General features: G+C 36.6%; 2 protein-coding genes across 4 annotated transcripts in view; one reads left to right on the forward strand and one right to left on the reverse strand.

Annotated features, from left to right (window-relative positions):
- thsd7bb (thrombospondin, type I, domain containing 7Bb) overlaps positions 1–8,190 on the reverse strand; it is a 47,175-nt gene extending 38,985 nt beyond the window's left edge. Inside the window, 1 exon segment of the mRNA XM_043252540.1 lies at positions 7,930–8,190. The gene's annotated coding sequence lies outside the window, so the exon portion shown is untranslated.
- Positions 8,191–11,896: 3,706 nt separating this feature from the next.
- On the forward strand, positions 11,897–20,850 carry lims1 (LIM and senescent cell antigen-like domains 1). Of its 3 annotated transcripts, XM_043252370.1 has the most exons (11): positions 11,897–11,928; positions 14,691–14,850; positions 15,131–15,197; positions 15,283–15,403; positions 16,098–16,247; positions 16,329–16,479; positions 17,605–17,697; positions 17,814–17,862; positions 17,976–18,051; positions 18,415–18,548; positions 19,507–20,850. In XM_043252370.1, coding segments are annotated over exons 1-11 (1,014 nt in total). In that variant the 5' UTR covers positions 11,897–11,917; the 3' UTR covers positions 19,509–20,850. The 3 variants fall into 3 exon arrangements, with proteins under 3 accessions (XP_043108305.1, XP_043108306.1, XP_043108304.1); XM_043252371.1 differs by lacking the exon at positions 18,415–18,548; XM_043252369.1 differs by lacking the exon at positions 19,507–20,850 and having other exon boundaries at positions 18,415–18,727.
- The last annotated feature ends 886 nt before the right edge of the window (positions 20,851–21,736 follow it).

A 21,736-nucleotide genomic window follows, 5' to 3' on the forward strand; every position in this document is an offset into this window, starting at 1 on the left:
AAATGCCTTTCAATACATATAATACATTAAACTATTACAATTATTATAATAAAAACATTACAAATCATAATAAATAAAATTACTTTGATTTCTTTTTATAATTATTCTATTACTTTTATCATTATTATCATTTGTATTTTTTTTTTTTTCTGGGGAAAACTGCATAATATACATTTTCTCCTGCAGAACGTGTGTCTAGAGCGGGATAGTGAGGACAGCAAAATTCCTGTTGTCTTTAATTAGTGTTCACATACAAGACAGAAATCCAAGAATCAATAGCGTCAGCTACATTAGGTAATTACTTTAGAGTCAATGTGAATCCACATGTCACTGAATATGTACATTTTCTCTCTTTCACTTGATATGGTGCTTCTGTATGCGTGTTCTTAATTGTAAGCATCAGTTTCATGTTTTATCTCATAAAAAGTGGCATGAGTCATAACTGTGAGATCAGGTAACAGGGCTCGACAACTTATTGTATGCAGTGCTCAGTGACAAACTGACCTTCCCTGCTGCTGAGTCAATTACAGTTCAATTAGGACACAGACCCTGCTGTGGCCCTGAGCTCTGCAGCAGGAAGCATATGGCAGCTATATACGGCCAAACCAGCTCCGGCTCAGCAGGAAACTGTCGCACATACACTTATGAATCCAAGTGGAAATGAAAGAATCAATAAAAACGTAGTGTCTATAGGGTTCAAATGAGAGCTGTGCGTAGCTGCTGGATTGAACATCTGTTCTTGTAATTTCCTTGGTGGCTGGAGACAGCTCTTAAATAGGATGAGGTGTAGACCTTTAATTGGTAAAGTGTATGGAAAATGGAGTGAGCGCAATTACAGATATGTCCAGGGGCTCTGAAATTGGCTTTCAGGCTTCAATACAGTCCGCTTCGTGTATGAACGTTCAGGGTCTTCAATTTGCATTCACTAGGCACCAAATGCAAGTAAAATGAGTCATTTTATGTTAACAGGAACGGAAATATAATATATGGTTTATTTTAAAATTGATTAATTGATTTTCTGAAGCTGATGAAATGGACATGAAATGGACAATTATGTCTAACATAACATCTTCTATTTCTATATTTCTATTTCAAATAGCAAAACATTAGCAATAACATTATTATTGTCAGCATTATTGTTGTTGACATAAATAAATATATATATATATATATATATATATATATATATATATATATATATATATATATATATATATATATATAATCATCTTTATAATTTATAATTTATTATTATTATTGCTATTAAATGAAGTACCTGACTGCTTTAAGACCAAAAAGAAGGTAGAATCTGTCTGCTGGTTGCACTATAAACAAACACTGATTAAACCACCAACATGAAAATATGAGGAACAAAATCAAATGTCAGATATAGTTTCAGTAGAGATCTCATATATAATGCTGTGAGTCACACGCTGACATGCACTGGGGAAAACATTGGAATAATTGCATTGCCTAAGGGATGAAAATATAGCTTTAATATTAAAAATACAAAAATAAAATACAATTTTGTGGCCAGTAAGAAAGATTTATGGTCATTAAATTTACTCTCCTTTGGCCAGGGTGGCAAAAATCTAATATGGGTCCTTGTGCGTAGTACATCAAAAATAAAGGATCTATGCTGAGAGAAAAGAGAACTGCCATGTTGAGGAGCTCTCAGTGACAGCATCCGTCATTCAATAACTCAACATCTGACAAACAGTAAAGACTTACAGCAGTAAAACTGAAGACGCAGAGATAGAGAGTCTATTAGTCTTTGAGCTAATTTTCACACAGATTGAAATACTGTTGTTTTCATGTGTGCCACACTAATGAGAGTTTCTGCATAAAAACAGTGCGGGAAGTGGGTTTCAAAGTGTTTCACTTAAAGCAAACTCAACATGTTTTTTTGAGTTGTCTTTGATTGTCTTTTCTTTCATCTGTTCTTCATAGTCCCATTGTGATTCTTAGCCGTGAGGCCTGAAAGCTGGGCTCAGGATCTATGAGAGCTGGAGTCGCTGCCTCAACTTTCATTTGAAACAACAGAGAGAAATGCTCAGACAAATGTCAACGCTTTAACCTTGTTTTTTTATAAAGCTTTCTTGTTTTATCTGCGAACGCTGTGGGTTTATGAAAGATTAGACATTGAGCTACCTCTGATACACCGGGAAACGGTCCTTCAGACATAGCGATATGTATAGAAAATGCAATTAAATGAAACAAAAAATCCAAATGTTTTGATGAACTAATATGTGTTACTTCACATTGACATGCATCGAGTTGTCCAAAGTAGCTATTTTGCTTCGGAGAAAAGTCCTGGTGATGCTTTGAAGGGCCGGACAGAATCAGGTGCTGTCAGTGCTTTGATGCCTCTGTATCATCACTGCAGGATCATCTCTAAAGTTCTCAGACTCTAGCACAACTTCACAATTTTCGCAAAGTCCTGGACTGCTGCATTGGACGCTCCACAGCAGTATTTTGAGATCAAACAGCAGAATGCTGCTGTCTAGTATTCAGTTAGAATGATAGAGAAAAGACAACTTTAGAGTAGGACAGAGGAAAACTTCTGGATGTGTATGTTCCATGCTACTGTAGATGTCAACATCAATTGAATGACACTAGGTTAGGCATTTCTTAAAGGCAGTTCTTAGATAAACTGTCACAAAAAAATAAAAATAATGTGAAAAAATTAGAACGATAAAATTAGAACAACAGCTCCATCCGTTAAACAATTTATCGCAATTAATTGCATTGAAAATAAAAGTTTTTGTTTACATAATATATGAATGTGTATATTATTATGTATATGTGAATACAAACACATGCACGCACACACACACACATTTGACATATTAAAAAAATATATTTCTATACTTCAAATATATTTTAAAAAATATATGTTTCTATATTAAAATTTATATTTATTTATAATATAAAAATAATACTAATATAAATGTATTACTTTTGCTGCTTTCAAAAAATATTTCTGTCATATAATCAGTCACTGTGTTTCAATAAAGCATTATTGTATATAAGAAATCAAATTGAATGAGAAATCAATTGAAGCAAACAAAAAAAAAGTTAAACATACTCACTCTATGCCTCTTCAGGTGTCTACTGTAAATCATTCTCACTCTACAATTTATTTTTGCACAGCAGATGCTGAGACTTTCTCATATGATGCCTGATACCAGAAACCTTTAAGTGCAGCAAATCAAATCAGTGATGAAATAAACAAAGAAACTGGAGCAGCACAAATTATGGGCTTCGGTCCCCTGACTGCACTTGGGATAACTTATCTTAATAGCAAACATGGATTTATTGTTTAACACATCTGTCATACTTTCTCACGTAAAGCTTGTACCTGTAATGAAAGTGACGATGCATTCAAAATATGTTTTTTTCTTCAATCAGTAACTGGGTTCCCTGAGAATCAAATCGCCAACCAGTGCTAGCAAATCACTATGAATTCATTACCTTTTTCTTCACTGTTTGTACTTTGTCAGACATTTTTTTTGTAACTGCAGTAATGAAGAAATATAATTATTCCCAGAAAGTGGGCAACTTTTATTGCTTTTCTCCTTCATAATCATTTAGAGTCTTTCCTCGTATATGTGAAATGTAATCTACTCACTGTAGTGCCCTATGATTTCCAGAATCCATGCAGCCATAAAAACGTTCAATAGAGAATGTTACATAATGTAACAGAATTTAGATGGATACATCAACATTAGGTCAGTTCTCTTAAATAAAAACAGAATATGAACACATGTAAATGATCATTAAAGTGTAAAACATCTAACCGGTCATTTCAGTGAAATGATGTTAATTGTACGGTTTTTAGAAGTAAATAGAACAAATCAACGTATAGTTTACAGTCAAAAACTGTAACCTGATATCCTTGCGTGACACTACACATTTTAAAGTACATTTTGTGTGTTTTCAATCATTTTTGTTATCAGTTATGTAAATTTCAGCTTTAAAATCTGTTGTTTAATGAACGTATAATGCATTATTTAAATGTATTAAATATTTAAATATATATTTTAAATAAAAAAAGAATTTAAGAAGGAATAAAACATATTTTAAAGGGCCTTAAAATGAATTTCGTTTAATATTGTAAGTTTCGATTAATTAAACGAGCGTTTTGGTTAATGCAAAAATGTTCTAATTTAGAAAAATTTGAACGAAGAAAAAATAGGATGCCAAAAAATTTAAATGGAAAAAACTGAATTCGGAATAAATAAAACAGATTTTATAGGGCCTTTCAACTAGCTCTGACGACCTTACTGCTGCTAAAATGCTTTGTTCCATAGTATCAGTGAAGCCTGTTTTTGAATAAGTGCAATTTCCAGTCATTTATGTGAGCTGCCAAAGCCGGAAGACCACCATCATTTTGCCTTGCAAAAACAAACATGTTTACTTGATTTTGTGTGGTTAGAGCTTGCGTTCTGATGTTTTGTTCAATGATCAGGCTTTGTGCAAATCTACAGAAGGCTTGCATTGAGTGCTTTGTGTATCGAAGGGTATAATCTTAGTTGCATGGGTCATGTTTTTGGCTGCTGGCACTTTACAGAGGTCTTTGACTGTTTGGATTATTTAGAGCATATCTATCTGGACCGCAGTGACCACTTGGCCTCTGTTTAGTGAGATGTTGAGGGTGACCCAACGGTATTAATTATTCAATCATTGGCTTTTTATAATTAAACTGGAAAAGCAGTCTGCATTGGGTTGGAGAAGTTTTCATGTGGAATCTGTGTGTGTATGAGCGTATGCTTTGGTTTACACTGGATCCCCTGCAGGCTGAGCGCCGTAATGAGGTTAATTAGCAGATTTAAAGATATGATACAGACAGACGCGCGCCTGAATAGCAATAAGCGCTCCAGCACTCCATGTTTGGATTGATTTCCGTGGAGAGGAAACAACGCACAGTCGTGCTCGCTCTCACAAACATGCATGCACACTTTAGTCTGTTTTATACAGCCATTTCAAGTGGGAGTTTACTTTCCTTTCCACCTTTAAAACTTCACCTGACTCTCCTTTTCCAAACCAAATCAATGCTTTTCCCAGCGGAGAACCGTAGCTGAGAAATGTTGCTGAAATATAACGTTAATTATAATTATATCCATTAATTATTGAACGGAACAAACCAAGCGTGCGGTCAGAGGTGTTCACAACATGGCAACACACTTGACATTAAATACAACAGCGCCACTGAAATCGTTTCTTGACAATAACAGCATAAACGCTCCCTGAGTTTAAAAATAAACTCATTTACTTTCAGCTGTTAAAAGACCAGTTTGCATTCGTAAAGTGGTGTGCCTGACCCTTTTTTTAAAGCAGTTAACATAATTAACCCAGCAAAACCTTGATTACTAAGTGCCCACTCCCTCTCCCCCCCAACTACTGTACCCATTCATATAAATTATGAAAATAATAGCATTAATTATGAATCACACAATGGCCACATCACACTCCGGTCCACAGCACACACTCGTTCAATCTTTTGTCACTAATGTGCACTTGTAACAACGGGAATCGCATGTTCACTGCACACATGCACACCGCATTCGTCTCTCCCGATGGATCTGAACAAAGCACCGATGGGCCCATTCCAAATTCATGACCCTCGGAGCCATAAAATGGACGCACAAATATTTTATGGCTCTATAGATGGATACACACGCAAATCCATCACAACATAGATCTGTCAAAGTGACAGCGAGATTCCAGCCGGTTGTGAACAGGAAGAGCGGAGGAAAACAGAAGGACAGACATGGAGATAATGTTAAAGAGGACAAAAAAATCTGCAATAAGACATGAAGAAAGAACGTTTTACACACAAAAGATGGGCAGCCAGTTAGATAGTTAGTCAGATTGGAGGATAGTTTGATGGATGGAGGGATAGACAGATAGACAGACACTGACAGATAGATAGATAGATAGATAGATAGATAGATAGATAGATAGATAGATAGATAGATAGATAGATAGATAGATAGATAGATAGATGATAATGACAGATTGATAGGCAAACAGAAGGACAGATAGATAGATAGATAGATAGATAGACAGGCAGACAGACAGGTGGACAGATGGATGGACTGATGGATGGAAAGCAAGTGATAAGAAATTAGTTTGAAAAAGATGACACTGAAAATTTGGGCCATTAGAAGCCCATCTGTGAAGACCACAGGTAAGCCTTCGCCTGCTTTAACCTTAGTGGAATTTCAATTAAAAGCAGGGCAGAAAAAGACAGCAGCCATATGTCTCATGCTCAGATGAGTTCTCCTCACAATTCAGGGTGAAGTCACGGGTAGACAGATACACAAACTCTTGAAACCAAAACACCTGCTTTTCACTTTTATTTAAAACTTAAACAACATGAGGAGATGTGTGGATTGCTATCAAGGTCACTTTACCCACATAGATAAATGTCTTCAGACGTGTATAGAAACATCTGTTTATCTCAGCCTGTTGTTTTTGTTACCTTCTAGTGGAGTCTCAAAGGAGGGACGTTTTATCGGCTCACTAAATTAGTCTATTGACTGACTGATGAGAAACTTTCTGACTGCTTAAAAAAACCTGAAACTGACATTCATAGTATTAATAAAGCACAAAGATCGGTATTGGCTCTGGCTTTTGTTCACACAGAGCTCGTTCTGGGACCGAACCCGGCAATGTTACCATGTCCCCAACCCTGTTTGCGTTCACACAGAAGGCACTTTGGAAATTTTAAAGTACCAACGTGCCGAATAAATTTGCAAAAATAAAATCTTAAATTAAAAATTCCCGTCAGCAAAATCAAAGCTTTATAGACAATCTGCGTTGCAAGCTGGGGCGCCGCCGCCATTTTAAGAGAGTCACCCTCTGCTGATTGGTCTGAATGCTGATGATCGAAAATACTTTCGCAATTCTCGATGCAGCATGAAAGACAAACTATGACGCCATTTTCCACAATTATGACAAATCAAAATCCTGCCCTGAACTCGATAGCGGAGAGTCATAGCAATCCTTTCAAAATGGCGGATAAACAAAGCAGTTTCCCAGAACTCTACGTGGCATGACGTCAGCTTCAATGTTGGCATGTCGAAAATTGTACAGAGATCAAAATTAAGGGAAAAAAATGACATAAAACTATAATTAATGATGACGATGCTATACAAATATTACTTTATCAATTTACTTTATTTCACATTTCTTCAGGATAAACTTATTATGAACTTATTGTCTGATAGCATACAGTCAATATAATAATTTTTTATAAAACAATAAAAGATATAATGTAATCTTTCTGATAATCCCGGGTATGGTCACACCGGTTTGTTTGTTGCAATAAACTTGCGGCCACGAGAAAAATATATCGTTCCCTCAACGTAACGAATCGTAGCTACGACAAAACTAAGTGAACCAAAGATGTCCCCTCCCGGTCACCGTAGATTTCCACTGACGCTCAAAAACAGTTCTATATTATTTTGTGATGTCTGGCAAATCACTCAAATAAACATAATGTCGGAAAGCACAACGGAATAACAGTGAAATTTAGCAACAAATGTCTTTAGATTTATTCACACAGATTTACCATTTCATAACATTCACAAAAAATATATTTTTACAGGTGAGTTTTCGAAGAAATCTCATCAAACGCTTCAGATTCAGCCGAAAGTCAGATATCTCCACACAAGCTTCCAAGACCAAGCCACGCAGCCAACGTTAATATCGTAACTTTACTACAGCATATGACATTGGCCGTCTCATTTGTGTCTCCTAAAGTATTTTAAAACACCTACCACCAAGATGATACTTCGGCGAACAATAAATGAAGCTAAAAGAGACTTTTACAGTTAAGCAGATTATGGATTATCAATCTAACATGCCACGCGTCTAAACATGCACAGCATCTTTTTACTTCTCTCTCGCACGCAGTCTTACCTGTCTGTCCTCCAGCGTCCTGTGAGTTCTCCAGTCTGTGAGATGATGTGAGAGGCAAGTGATAAAGGAGGAGGACAGGGAGGTGAAAGAGAAAGATGACAGAAAGCAGATGGAGAAAAAGTGTCAAATAATGAGGGAGAGAAAAAGCCGGAGAATGACTGATTAATGCGCGTGAAAGACAGATAGAGAATATTATCCCAGTGGGCAGCCCTTGCTGAAGATAAAGTGACAGAGAGACAGAGAGCTGGGATTGTGTGTGGTGTACGGACACTGGCAGCACTAGCTATCTCTCTCTCGCTCACTCGCTCTCCCTCTCTTTCTCTCACTCTGCCAACACTCAACTCCCCCTCCACCCCTTCCTCTATCTCATTGTCAAATAATGGATCGGCATTCAAAGCATATCAGACCAGGCTAAAGAGTTTAACACTACGATAATCTCATACATATTATCAGATCGCAAGCGTTTCTTGTTCGAAATCGTACAGGAGATTTGGAGATTTCATGCATCGTTAGTGGTGCCTTCTATGTCAAGCTTTAATGATCGTAGTTTAGGGTTGGGAGTATTTAGGTGTATTAACCTTATAGACCTCTTGCAATGATTCAACCACAAAACCGAAGGTCGCCTCGAATCGTTTGGTTAGCAATCTTATGATTTTCACCTGGTGGATGATTAAACGGGTTTAAAAAATCCTGCAGGATTGTATTTAGAGACCAGAACGTCATAAAGACTTTCTAACCACTCGCTATCGAGGAGCGATGGGAGATTTCGAAACTTTGTGAATCTCTACTTTCCAACTTGAAGAGCTGGGTCCAGCATAGACATTAAGGAAAGACCAGACTGATGTTGCTTTTTCTTGTTGATCTGACAAATGTTTTATTTATTTATTTTTTATTCGGTCTGCCTCAGAAGCCCATAGCAGCATTTATCGATGTAAAAACGATTGAGATGGCCAATCAAATCGAAAAAAGGTAGGCTTATGTTAAATGGCCAATATTAATCTCCATCGATGCTGTTTTGAACTGATTGTCATTAAGGCATGAATCATTTTCATCGTTTGACCTTTTTTATTTCCTAAAAAGAGCAAGTGTTTCTATGCAGATCGCTGTGAATATCCGAGAGGGGTTTCCATACTTTACACATGAAGGGTCTAAAAATAGAACTCTAAAGACATGAATATAGTGTGCGTGATACTCATCAGGTTTCCGGCAGGACGGGAGATGAATGCGCGGTGAATGGCTCACTTCTCAGTGACGCTTAGAAATCTACATTCATCGAAAGAGATGAAGAGTAATCTATGAATAGTTTGTCCTTCATCCGCACTTCCCTGAGACGCTCAGATGCGCAGAGCCACATGTAGAAACACCGCACACAGCGTTTTCATGCTTCATATCACATGTTTATGAGCTGTGTTGTTCACATGGCAACAAGAACCACTCTCTGAAATACCATTGCACTGAAAAGTTTTGATGAATCTATCTATCTATCTGGATGTTCAGCCACTGTAGGTGTAAATATTTGCCCTGGCGGTGATTCACTTTGATTATGTGATTATCATCACAAATTATGCGGTGATTCATTGCTTAGTTCAGTTTTAATTGTACATTTTGGTATGATTCATATTTGTTTCAAAAATGCTGCTAACACAAATGTAGCCGAAGGAGCAAATTACACCATGAAATGAAATATTAACTCAAACAATGCAGCTGAATTTGCTTTTACATGGCCAAAATGTTATTTTTATTTTGCATATAATAATTATCGATCATGTTTTGGATGTGAAATCAATACCTAATATCCTACATTACATGCTCTTATAACTGATTTTTTAAATTCTGAATGCATCAAAGTTCTTTGCTGTGTCAGATATATATTTTTACACCCCCCCCAGAGTTGATTTTAAAAAAAAAAACACTTATAAAGAGATGTTGATTCATATCTATGTTCTTCCTCTGCCACGTGAAGCGTGAAGCCCATCTTTGGGAGCTCATCACGCACATGCACAAACACAGTCGCTTATTTAGTTCAAATCTCAGAAGGCAAAAGGAAAACTTGACGAGGACTGACATACGCCACTTAAAGCGCGACTAAAGTTCCACTTCATGAATGATCGTCCCTCTCAACACTCCTCTAAAGCGGTGATGACCTTAAGACGAACAGCGTTATCAGGCCTGCTGCTGATTATACTATCTTTACGTAACTCTGAATGTTCATCAGGGAATATTGCATTTCTCTTCCCCAGAACTTCAGATGGACCTTTGCGCATCCATCTGTATCCATGACGACGATACCTAGGAGGTGATGACATCAGACTAAAGGGCAAAACCCAGAGGCCAAAAAAATGATAATATATAAATGAGAGATTTGAAATCTGGTAACGGCTTTTACAAGATTATAGCTTAGAAACCATTACAGAAAGATTAGACACGGCTGCTCTTTATAAGGGCACATTAATAACAGGGACTCTCTCTCTCTGTAGTCTGTAGCCTATCAGCTGCTGTTTCTGTTTAACAACTTGACTGACAGTTGTTGAAAATGCAAATGATGGCAATGTTTTTGGATTGCTTACAAAGCATCTCATTCAAAAATCACGTTAAATGGACGTAAATTATAGGGTATAACAGGCAAAAGATTTGGGTTTGTGCGTGTAAATGACAGCCTGCATAAATTCCCATTAATAATAATAATTGCTTTATACATTACAGTCACCGTTGTTGTTGTTATCAAAGCACATCCGCGCGCACACAATATGATTAGCAATGCTAAAATTAATTGATAGCCTACTTTCGCTAATTGTTACAGTACAGCATATACGTAGAGAAACACTGCAATCTTATTTACTTTGCATGTTTCCGTTTTATTTCACACAGGTGTCACTGGCGGAACCACAGAAGCAAGATCTTTTTGCCTTCATTTTTTGCAACAGCGCACTCGTGTGGTGGATATGCAACAAAAGCTCGCAACATAGTTTCAAAACGCATACTTTCACAATGTATGCAGTGCGCATTTAACAGAATAATACTGTTTTTCGATTAAAGCGAGACGAAAGACGTTTACAGACGCGTAGGCTGAGGATTTTAACTCTAAATGAGCGTATCTGCGCTGTCGCGAATCAATGCCATATAAGTCTATATTTGATAGAAGTGAGTAAAACAGTGCTAACGTCAGAGGAAGCGTGTAGCTCGTTTCTACTGTGGATTCTAGCCTGTCCACTCTGTTCCGCCTCTTTCACTACTGTTCCGTATTAACTTAAAACAACCACAAGAGGGCACATTAATCAGTGCTTACCAATGTTATAATATTAATGTAGATTTGTAGTGAATATACATTAAACGTATGTTTCTTAGAGAGGTCTGTGCTTTGTACAAAGTTTTAAAGAACTATGGCTGAGTGTATAATATTTGATTACTAAGCTTACTTACTATTTGTGATATTTACATTTAACTATACTATAAAAGTATATATATATATATATATATATATATATATATATATATATATATATATATATATATATATATATATATTTACATGCATTTATATTCAATTTATACGATATGTAACTATATGTACTTTATAAACATATTTTTCTTATATACATGCATGGGTGTGCATTTATATGTACATAATAAATATATACAGTACACACACAAATCTACTATGTGAACAAAAACTTTTATATCGAAAGCGATTAATCGTGATGAATCGTTTGAAAGCACTATATTCTATTATATTACACAAATAAAGCTCGAAGTTCTGCATGGTTGTGGAGCTGATACATGTAACCAATCAGAAGTCCAGCGGAGCAGCACGTGACCTTACCCGCTGAGCGAGCAGAGTGTACGGTCTGTTTTTCCACAACATCTTTGTCTCAGAGAGAACGGAAAAAGTGAAAAAGCAACAGATCCGCTGGGCGTCTTATGTTGTCGAATAAAATCTGAATCGTCTTTCAAAACGGTGTGTGCTGAAGGGGATGCTGGGGTGTCAGAGATGACGGGCAGGTACAATGTTTGCGACTTTAATTTTTAATTTGATATGTTACGGAAAAACGTCTAACCAGAGATTCTGCAGCTATCGGCTAATTACTTTTTAAAAAATCTTTCTTTTTTCCACCCACTCTCTTTATTTATTGTTAAACGATTTGTGTTAAATTTGTGCTTATTTTGGAGGGAAAACTGAAATGTAATAGATTGCTAAATGAGGGCGGATGCTAAGCTAATTAGCCTCCGTAGTAGAGTTTTCCTGGGACACACACACACACACACACACACACACACACACACACACACACACACACACACACACACACACACACACACACACACACACACACAGACAGAGCACAAGTGTTTAGATACGTCTTGTCATACCGTAGTTAACCTCCCGTACAATGCGTTGTGAGCAAATTAAATCCCTTCATTTTATTTAACATGACTGTGATATTAAATCTCAAAGTGTTTCTGGATAACTGTGCTCCTCTTCCTCGTGAAATATTGCTTCTTGGTGGTTTTGTGCAGTCTGTGCTTTTTGGGAGGCATTCTTGAGCTGGAGGTCCTCTGGGGAAACATGGATACGATCTGCTTCCTGAGATGTTAAGATTACAATGATCGTGTTTAAAATATAAATAGAAAAATTTGCGCTGACGTTTACACTAAAAAAGTAAACTAATACTTTTTATTCTGTTAGAATGGATGTGATAGTAAAGATGCATATAATGTTTAAATGCTGTTGTGTTGATGACTTATTAAAGATTACTAAAAAAAGTATTATGGCTTCTACAAAATATGAAGCAGAATAACTTTTCAATATTGATTATAATAACAAAAAAAAAATCTTAAGCACTAAATCAGCGTATCAGAATGATTTGTGAGGGATCGTGTGACCCTGAAGACTGAATCAGCCGTGCCATTACAGGAAGAAGTGACATTTTAAAATATATTTAAATAGAAAGCAGTTATTTAAAATTGCAGTTATGTTTCAAAATATAAATATACAAAAGCTACATACAAAAAAAAAAAAAAAAAATATATATATATATATATATATATATATATATATATATATATATATATATATATATATATATATATATATATATATATATATTAGACCCAAAACTTTTGAGCAGCAGTACATGAGTTTCTATGTAAGAACACTAGTAAAAAATATCTAATATTTTAATTACATTTGGGATAAAAAGTTTATTTGAAAATAAAATAGTTATATTATGTTTAGGCTTTCAAACTTTTATGCTCCACTGTGTATTCTTCCAGCTGGGAGGGTGTACAGACAGACATAAGCAAATCTTCAACACACACACACACACACACACACACACACAGATGGCACAGCTCCCAGTTTCTCACACAGCAGTGTGACACCTCCACTGTTTCCCTGTGAGGTCTTGCATGTAACAAGAACTGACAAACAACAGTCTCCTTCTCTTTAAAACACAAATGATCTATTTATAGTACACAAGCAGATCCTCTCTGCTGGGCTTCACTTCACCATATAGGGAACGCGGCCTTAGAATCATCGGTCTGCATTAACACGGGTGACAGCAGAGAAGGGAATGAGGGGAAGTTGTAAAGACGCCCCGTGCCCTAATAGCCACATCACCTGTGATGTCATAGAGCAGGGAGTCATTTGAGATCGCGTCTGGCAGTGTAACCACAGGCCACGGCTGACTAATTCTGTTAGTGTGATGTAAACATTGCTTGCAGCCTTGCCTGGTGACTCTTTAATGGAGAAACTTAATATCTCGCGAAGTGCCAGGCAGACGGCGTGGGGGTTTTCAGTATGGAATCATCAGCTTCAATCACTTCCAGGAGAAGGATAACAAATGACGATGGGATACTGATATCCGTTCAGTTTAATGATATTCAGTGAAACGCATGCATAATTGAATACACTTTATTCAGAATTCAATCATATTTGGGTGAACTATCCCTTTAAACATCGAGTTCTGTTTGTTGGCTAAGCCAAGGCCTGCAATTATCTTCGGATAAATATATCTGTTCAATTTTTTTTTTTGCTTTAATAAAATTGTCATAAAAGCACTTTTTAAAAGATTAGCTTGCATTAGTTTAACATGGCTTTCTAATGCAAGTGCAGTGGTGATATGAAAGATAAACTTTACATTGTCGTTGCATCTTGTGCCCCACTGATGTTTTTGTGTTTGAATGTGGATTCGTATTGTAAATACAAAAGAGGATTCATACTTTCGTATAAACTCTCATAGTAATATATAATATTGTTGAAAAAAGGTTTTTTGAAAAAACACTTTACTTGCCCAAGCTGCATTTATTTGAGAAAAATACAGAAAAATTACAATACTAATATTGTCAAATATTGCTGTAAAAAAGATTTATATGTGAATATTTGAAATAAAATATTTTTTATTTTTATTTTTTTTATATTTAATAAGCTTTCTGGCAGGGAGTGCCACTCTATATTGGAACTTTTCATATTATAATACAATTCTGTGCAATGTGCTAGACATATGAAAGAAATGTCTTTTATATATAAATATACAGTATATAAATGTTTAACACACAGAAGAGTGACGGATCAGGTCAACACAAAGAAGTAAAGACATTCTGCATTGATTTAAAAAAAAAAAAAAACTGCTGATATCAGATTGGATCGTTATCGGCAGTTCGGTTTTGAAAAAAATGATATTGTTGCATTTAGTTGTTGCAGATAGATCAAGGCTCATGGCGACTGCCGTTCATTTCTCCTCACATTGATCTGTTTCTAACAGCAACATGGCCAATGCCTTGGCAAATGCCTCGTGCGAACGGTGTAAAAGTGGATTTGCCCCAGCAGAGAAGATTGTCAACAGCAACGGCGAGCTGTATCACGAACAGTGCTTCGTCTGTGCACAGTGCTTCCAGCAGTTTCCTGAAGGGCTCTTTTATGAGGTACTTCAATTAAACCCGTTTTAGCATTAAATCATGAAGCCTAGGGGTTGAAGGGGTAATATCAATCCTTTTTTTTTTTTTTTTTTTTTTCGTAAATTATAGGAAGATACAATTTTTGTTTGTAGCAAAAACCTGAAATATAAATTTCTAAATGTTTTAGTAATGTAAATATTAGTAACATTAGGTCTGCAGGTTGCAAACTGTCTGCATTTGGTTGACTTTGACATGTATTCCCATTGGAGCTGATGTTATGTTTGATTTTTCTCCCTTCTGTCCATAGTTTGAGGGAAGGAAATACTGTGAGCATGATTTCCAGATGTTGTTTGCTCCTTGTTGTCACCAGTGTGGTACGAGACGCGCGCACACAAACATACGAACAGGTGATGTTATTGACTATGCTAATTGTGAATTGTGTCCCTCATATTCCCACAGGAGAGTTTATAATTGGGCGTGTGATTAAGGCCATGAATAACAGCTGGCACCCTGACTGTTTCTGCTGTGATATCTGCCAAGCCGTGCTCGCCGATGTTGGATTCGTCAAGAACGCCGGCCGGTGAGTTTACAGCCGTTGAGGGGTGACCGTGGACGGGCGACTGCTAGGCTGCATGCATTCAATAAACAGTTTTTCAAAATTTATCTACAAGCTTGGTAATGGCGGTGGATGGTGGCCATTATTTTGAAGCTCCATAAATGGCATAAATCCGTCGTAAAACTAACCTATAGGCCTCTAGGGGGTTAATACATGTCTTCTTTTTAAATTATAACTCAAGTCACTGACTTCTGGCAACGGCATACGTTGAGTCGGAGGTCCTCTAATAAGCCGGAACTTGACTCCCTTGCGAACGAGCATACAGTCGTTGCTGGTAGTCAGTGATGGTTATCATTTTAAAAAACGTATCTGCTTCAGAAGACACGTGTTAACCCCCAGGAGGCATATCGTTTAGTTTTACGACGGATATATGTGGTTTATGGAGCTTCAAAATAATGGTCACCATCCACCGAGCTTGAAAGAGCCAGGATGCATTTTTAAAAGACTCCGACAGTGTTTGTCTGAAAGTCTTACACCTAGGATGGCTCGGGGGTGAGTAAATCATGAGGTCATTTTCATTTTTGGGTGAACTATTCCTTTAAAAACAGGTTTTAGTCCTACCAACAACAATCACCTTTTTGAGATGCATATCTGCACGTGGAACCAAATCACCGATCGAGCTTTCTGATTGGCAAATGCGCATGTCTGCTTTTCCCAGCCATCTCTGCCGTCCGTGCCATAACCGCGAGAAAGCTCGGGGCCTAGGGAAATACATCTGTCAGAAGTGTCACGCCATCATCGAGGAACAGCCCCTCATTTTCAAAAACGACCCGTACCATCCCGACCACTTCAACTGCAGTAACTGCGGGTCAGTCTGACACTAAATGAGCCCCTCTGCTGTGTGCATTTACTGAAAGCGATGTGAATTTGAGGTTGTGCGTTTTTACAGCAAGGAACTGACTGCTGATGCCCGCGAGCTGAAAGGGGAACTCTACTGCCTCCCCTGTCATGATAAGATGGGTGTGCCGATCTGCGGAGCCTGCAGACGTCCTATCGAGGGCCGCGTGGTCAACGCCATGGGCAAACAGTGGCACGTTGAGGTCCGTGCCTTAATTGTATTCGGTGTTGCGACAATTCCAGTACAATGTGCACCGTAATATTTATAAAAATATGTCAGGTGATAGCAAAAAAGACGTGTGCATTGGCCAGAATTGCTGCCTTGGCGAGGTATTAATGCAAACGCAATCCGCTGTGCCTTGGACATGGGATATCGCTTCTGTTTGTGAGGGCTTGCAGTAAAATAGACCTGCCACGGTCTTTTGTGTTTGGAATAGTAATCAAATAATAATATAGAAGAAAATTGCTTTTATCTAGCTTCATTTAAACTCTGTGCAGTCAAGTTGCATCAGATCAGTATTAATGTGTATTATATAAACATCATGCAGTAAAAATAAACTATGCCAGGTGATTTATTTTATTAGTCATATCACACTTTCTGGGTGATTTCTTCAATATTTCAGCAACGAAGTGCTAAGCTTCAAGCACATTATTTTATTTCTTTGTGTCTGTATATTTATATTCAAATATGCATTTATTTTATTACTGACTGCTTACCTTTAAAAAGACAACTAAAGGTTTCATGTAGTTTTCATATTTAATTTTAATCAACATTTTATTTAATTGTTGTTTTTTTATTTTTTTATTGTTATGAAAAGCTTATTTCTGAAATGTTAATATTGTGACAGTCCTATACCTAATTGAGTAATACTTAACTCATACTAAACAAAACGGCATTATATCAGCCTTTTTTCGGCGTTGTGACCGGATGATATGGCTTTTAAAGAAATTAACGCTTTTAATCAAATAAGATTCGCTAAACTGATCAAAAGTGAATGTAGAGGCATTTATGATTTTTCTTTTAAATGTTATTCTTTGTTCAAAGCATACAAAAACAAATGTTTAAGTATTTCTTGAGCAGCAATTCAGCATATTAAAATGATTTATGAAAGACACTGAAGTCTGGAACAAGGATGGTAATAATATAGCTTTATCATCATCCCAGAATGTATTGCAGTGGAAAACACTTATTTTAAATGGTAGTGATATGTTACAATAAATAAATGCAGCTTTGGGGGGCATAAGAGACTTCTTTTAAAATAGTTGAAACGTTTGGATGTTAGCATCTATTGGAAGGCCACGCTCACGGTGTTTGTGCGTCTCTGCAGCATTTTGTCTGTGCCAAGTGCGAGAAGCCTTTCCTGGGCCACCGTCATTACGAGAGAAAAGGGCTTGCTTACTGCGAGACTCACTACAACCAGGTAACGCGTGCCTGGCTCTTCTTTCAAAGCCCCTTCTCATCTCAAAAGGCTGTTGTTTTGCAGGTAATGAAAGTTTTTAACGTGAGACTAAAGCGTCTGCTCTGTGTGTCGCGCAGCTCTTTGGCGATGTTTGTTATCATTGCAACCGCGTGATCGAAGGAGATGGTAAGCGCTCTTTGCTTGAACACGATATCAACATTGAGTTCTCAGCCTTTAAAACATCAATATATAACAATTACAAAACAAGTTCTTTGAGCTGTTTTTGTGCTTTCTGTCAGTGGTTTCGGCTCTGAACAAGGCTTGGTGTGTGAATTGCTTCTCGTGCTCGACCTGTAACACCAAGCTCACCCTCAAGTAAGTGATTCTACACGCACACGTACTCATCCTATATCACAATCTGTCCTCTTTCCTTTTTCTCTTAGCGATTGTTCGGTAGCTGTGTTTAAATTTGTGCAGAAGTGCCTTTAAATCGGCTCTCTCGGCCGCCGTGATGTACTTCTTTGGATCATTACTAACCTTTCTCTCCAGCTAACTCTTTTATTCTGTACTTCTGTCCCATTCGATTCCCCCTCGCTCTCCAAATGCCACCGCGTTCCATTTCTCTTTCTCTTTCCCACTTCAAACCCATTCCTCTTCCAATTTTCTATCCAATTTCCCCCTCCTTTTGGCTGGTTTCTCCTCTTTGGTCCCTCCTCGTCCCCGGCGGTGGCCCTGCAGGGACAGGTTTGTGGAGGTGGACCTCAAGCCGGTGTGTAAACACTGTTATGAACGCCTGCCGGAAGAGCTGAAGCGCCGTTTGGCGAAACGTGAACGTGACTCTCGCGAACGGCGAAAGAAAGTCATCGCCGTCTGTCTGTAACCCTTTTCTCTCCTTTCTCTCATGCTCATCTGCTTCACTCGTTCATTATTATTGGTTAGTGTTCTTAGCCTCACCATTTTTAGTTTTTTTTTTTTTTTTTAGTTTTATTATTATTATTATTAATAATAATAATGGATATTTAGTTATATATATATATAATTATGCATGCTTATTTTCCTGTTTTTTCCATCAATTTGAAATGTTTACCATAATCTAATCTAATTACTAGCGGGATTTTTTTCTTTAAGAGTAAATAAACTATTAAACAAATACAAAAAAACCACTATTAATTTAATAATACTTTTCAAAATTAATATAGTTTTTGGATTGGTATGATTCCTAATTTCAGTTGTAGTCAATTTAAAATTCTTACATTTTTAATTTAGTTATTATTATAAATTGTTATAAATTAAATGACAGCCAGTTATTGCCTATATCATCAAAATAATAATCTGGTTATTGCAATCAGCAATAGTTATAATATAATATAATATAGATGCATCTCTATTTACCAGTATTCATTTGTCATTTCATTTGTCAGTTTCCCATTATCATATTTGTTTTTATATTTTATTGATGCCACTCATAAACCTAATTAATGCATGACACTGTCTTCAAAATGTTTATCAAAGTTTTAATAAAGTTTTTTTTTTCCTATAGTTTCGTTTTTGTTTTATTACAATATTTAATATTTTCAGTAATCATTTTAGCTTTTATAAAAAAATGTATAAATATATTAAAATTTTAGTTTTAGTATTTTAACACTTCAACCTAAATTTATTTAAAGTTATCTTAAAGAACAGTGTTTTTTTGTATTATTTTGTAACCATTTTTCAACAATATTTAATTTATTCCTCTTTTTTTTTTATTACCCCAAATTATTTTTGATAGTTTTAGTTGAAATGGTTCTAATACCAGTACCACTCCTAATACCAATTTTTGTGTTTTAGGAACAAGTTTGTGGAATTTGACATGAAGCCGGTGTGTAAGAAATGTTACGAGAAGTTTCCTCTGGAGCTGAAGAAGAGACTTAAGAAGCTTGCGGAGACCTTAGGCCGCAAGTAGATCTCCTTGCCCGTAGGGGGAGTCAAAGGATAGTCAATAGTTACATCTATGGTGCTTAAAGTACGAACGGAGACCAAACTAAATCTGGACCACACATGATCTTGGCTTAGTCGTAGAAGTGGGTCTTCCATGGCAGAAAGTAGCCAGCAGATTTTCTTTGGTCTCACACCAGCAGATGTTCTTATGTCTTAACACTCTGCAACCAAAACCAAACAAATACTTTTACATCGTTTAATGATATATATATAGATATATATGTACTTGCATGTTTATAAAGATAATACTAGTTATATTCACACTGTTCGGAGTGATTATTCAGCACGTTTGTCACTTCTGTTGCTTCATCTGCAATGCCACAGATGTCGAACCCCTGTCTGTGTCTTCACCGTGGGCCTGGCTTTGATGTATTGATCTGAGAGTTGTATTTGATATTTAATGTATGTTTAAGCCTCATATTTTTGTGTCAGACGGGGGATCAGAAGCTAATGCATGATGTAATGAGCCTGGAGCAGCACAACAAGCTCTAAACCTAGGTTTATGCTCAACTGAAAGTGCTGAGGCTGTGTAATCTGCTTCTAAGCTAAACTATCTTGCTTTATTAAAGCCTTCGCCATGTTCTTCGCAGTATGCAATGCATTAGACCACTTATATTTCTTCTGAGTGGTTTATGAACCGTATTGACTGTCTTGCATCATAACATTCTTGTCTTTTTCAAAGTTTAGTTTTATGACATGCCTGCCTTATCGTTTTGGAGAAAAATGCCTTTTATACTCCTCAGATATAATGAATTCGTGCCTTGTGTATTATCTGCATTGACAGTAATTATGATTTTTTTTTTTTTTTAATCGACTGAACTTAAACGTGATTTGATGGTGTTTGATTTCATAACGTATTAAAGATATTTTAAAAAGGAGACCTTTAAGCTCACTACATTTCTACTTCCATCAATTCACATTATATTTTGTTTGACTATGCATTCGGTTTTTTTAAAGTAAAATTATTAGGCATTTAATTTTTATTAAGTGAATTTTACGTATATTTTTTTTCGCTATTGCAAATCTACTTTACGAATTAATCAACGTCTGCATTCACTGAATGATGCATTTAGGCAAAATATGTATTAATATGCTTGTTGGCAGCTTTTTAATAAAAAAAAAAAAAAACTCACTATGTTCTGTATGTAATATCAAAATATATGAATAAAGTATGCACTATTTCGGATGTCTTCACACTTTGTATTTGTTTTTGTCCATATCTATTAAAGTCATCTGCATGCTAGTGCGCTCCTATAAATAGTCAAAACTAGCTTTTAGCAGACTTCTACATGTATATGCAGCCAACTGACTCAACTTGCACTTCAATGAAAACAAAAGGCAGGATAGTAAGATCTCGCTTGAATAAGGGGCCAGGACAGACTTGCAACATTTTGTTTTTAAATAGGAAAAACGTAATGTGACTACATCACCAGGTGGCGCTGCTACACTAGGCTTATAGCTGAAATTTTCAAGGAAAGTTGCATTTCGTTTTGGAAGAGACATTAACTCCTACTGTAAACTCTTCAGTGCCGTCTCTTCCTCTAGTTTCCCTTCAGAATTATAGTTACACAGTCGAAGTGCATCACGGTTGAATGGTTTCATTCAAAAATATAAAAAAAGAAAAGGGACGCAACGCATATAAAGTGCTCTGAGGTGGATTGAACTGAATAAACAGCTACTCTGAACAGACTCACTGTCTTACCCTCTGAAGCTCTAAGTACAAATGAAACAATACCTCTGATTCTATTATTGTAGCTCGACGGCAGAAGTGAGAACAGCGCAAAAATATTATCTGGGTGTCGCCTCGCCTCTGTCATCGTTTACAATGGCAGTAATTTACATTCAGCCGCGCTAATTTCTGTGCTCTCGAGGGCTGCAGCAATTCGTCATCTCCCTGCGAGCATCTCTTCCTCTGTGGAGTCTTTTCAAATGAAACGAGAGAAGGAAATGACAAAGAACAATGAGACGCATTCAAAAAGTTCTCAAAGAGAGCGATTGAAGTGGGTGGATTGGACTAGTTAGTTCCTCAGAGATCATCTTCAACAATATGTCGACACTGCAGGGCTGTGATCTGTGCAGA

This window comes from Puntigrus tetrazona, chromosome 11 (assembly GCF_018831695.1).
Source record: "Puntigrus tetrazona isolate hp1 chromosome 11, ASM1883169v1, whole genome shotgun sequence".
In the NCBI taxonomy this organism is placed as follows: domain Eukaryota; kingdom Metazoa; phylum Chordata; class Actinopteri; order Cypriniformes; family Cyprinidae; genus Puntigrus; species Puntigrus tetrazona.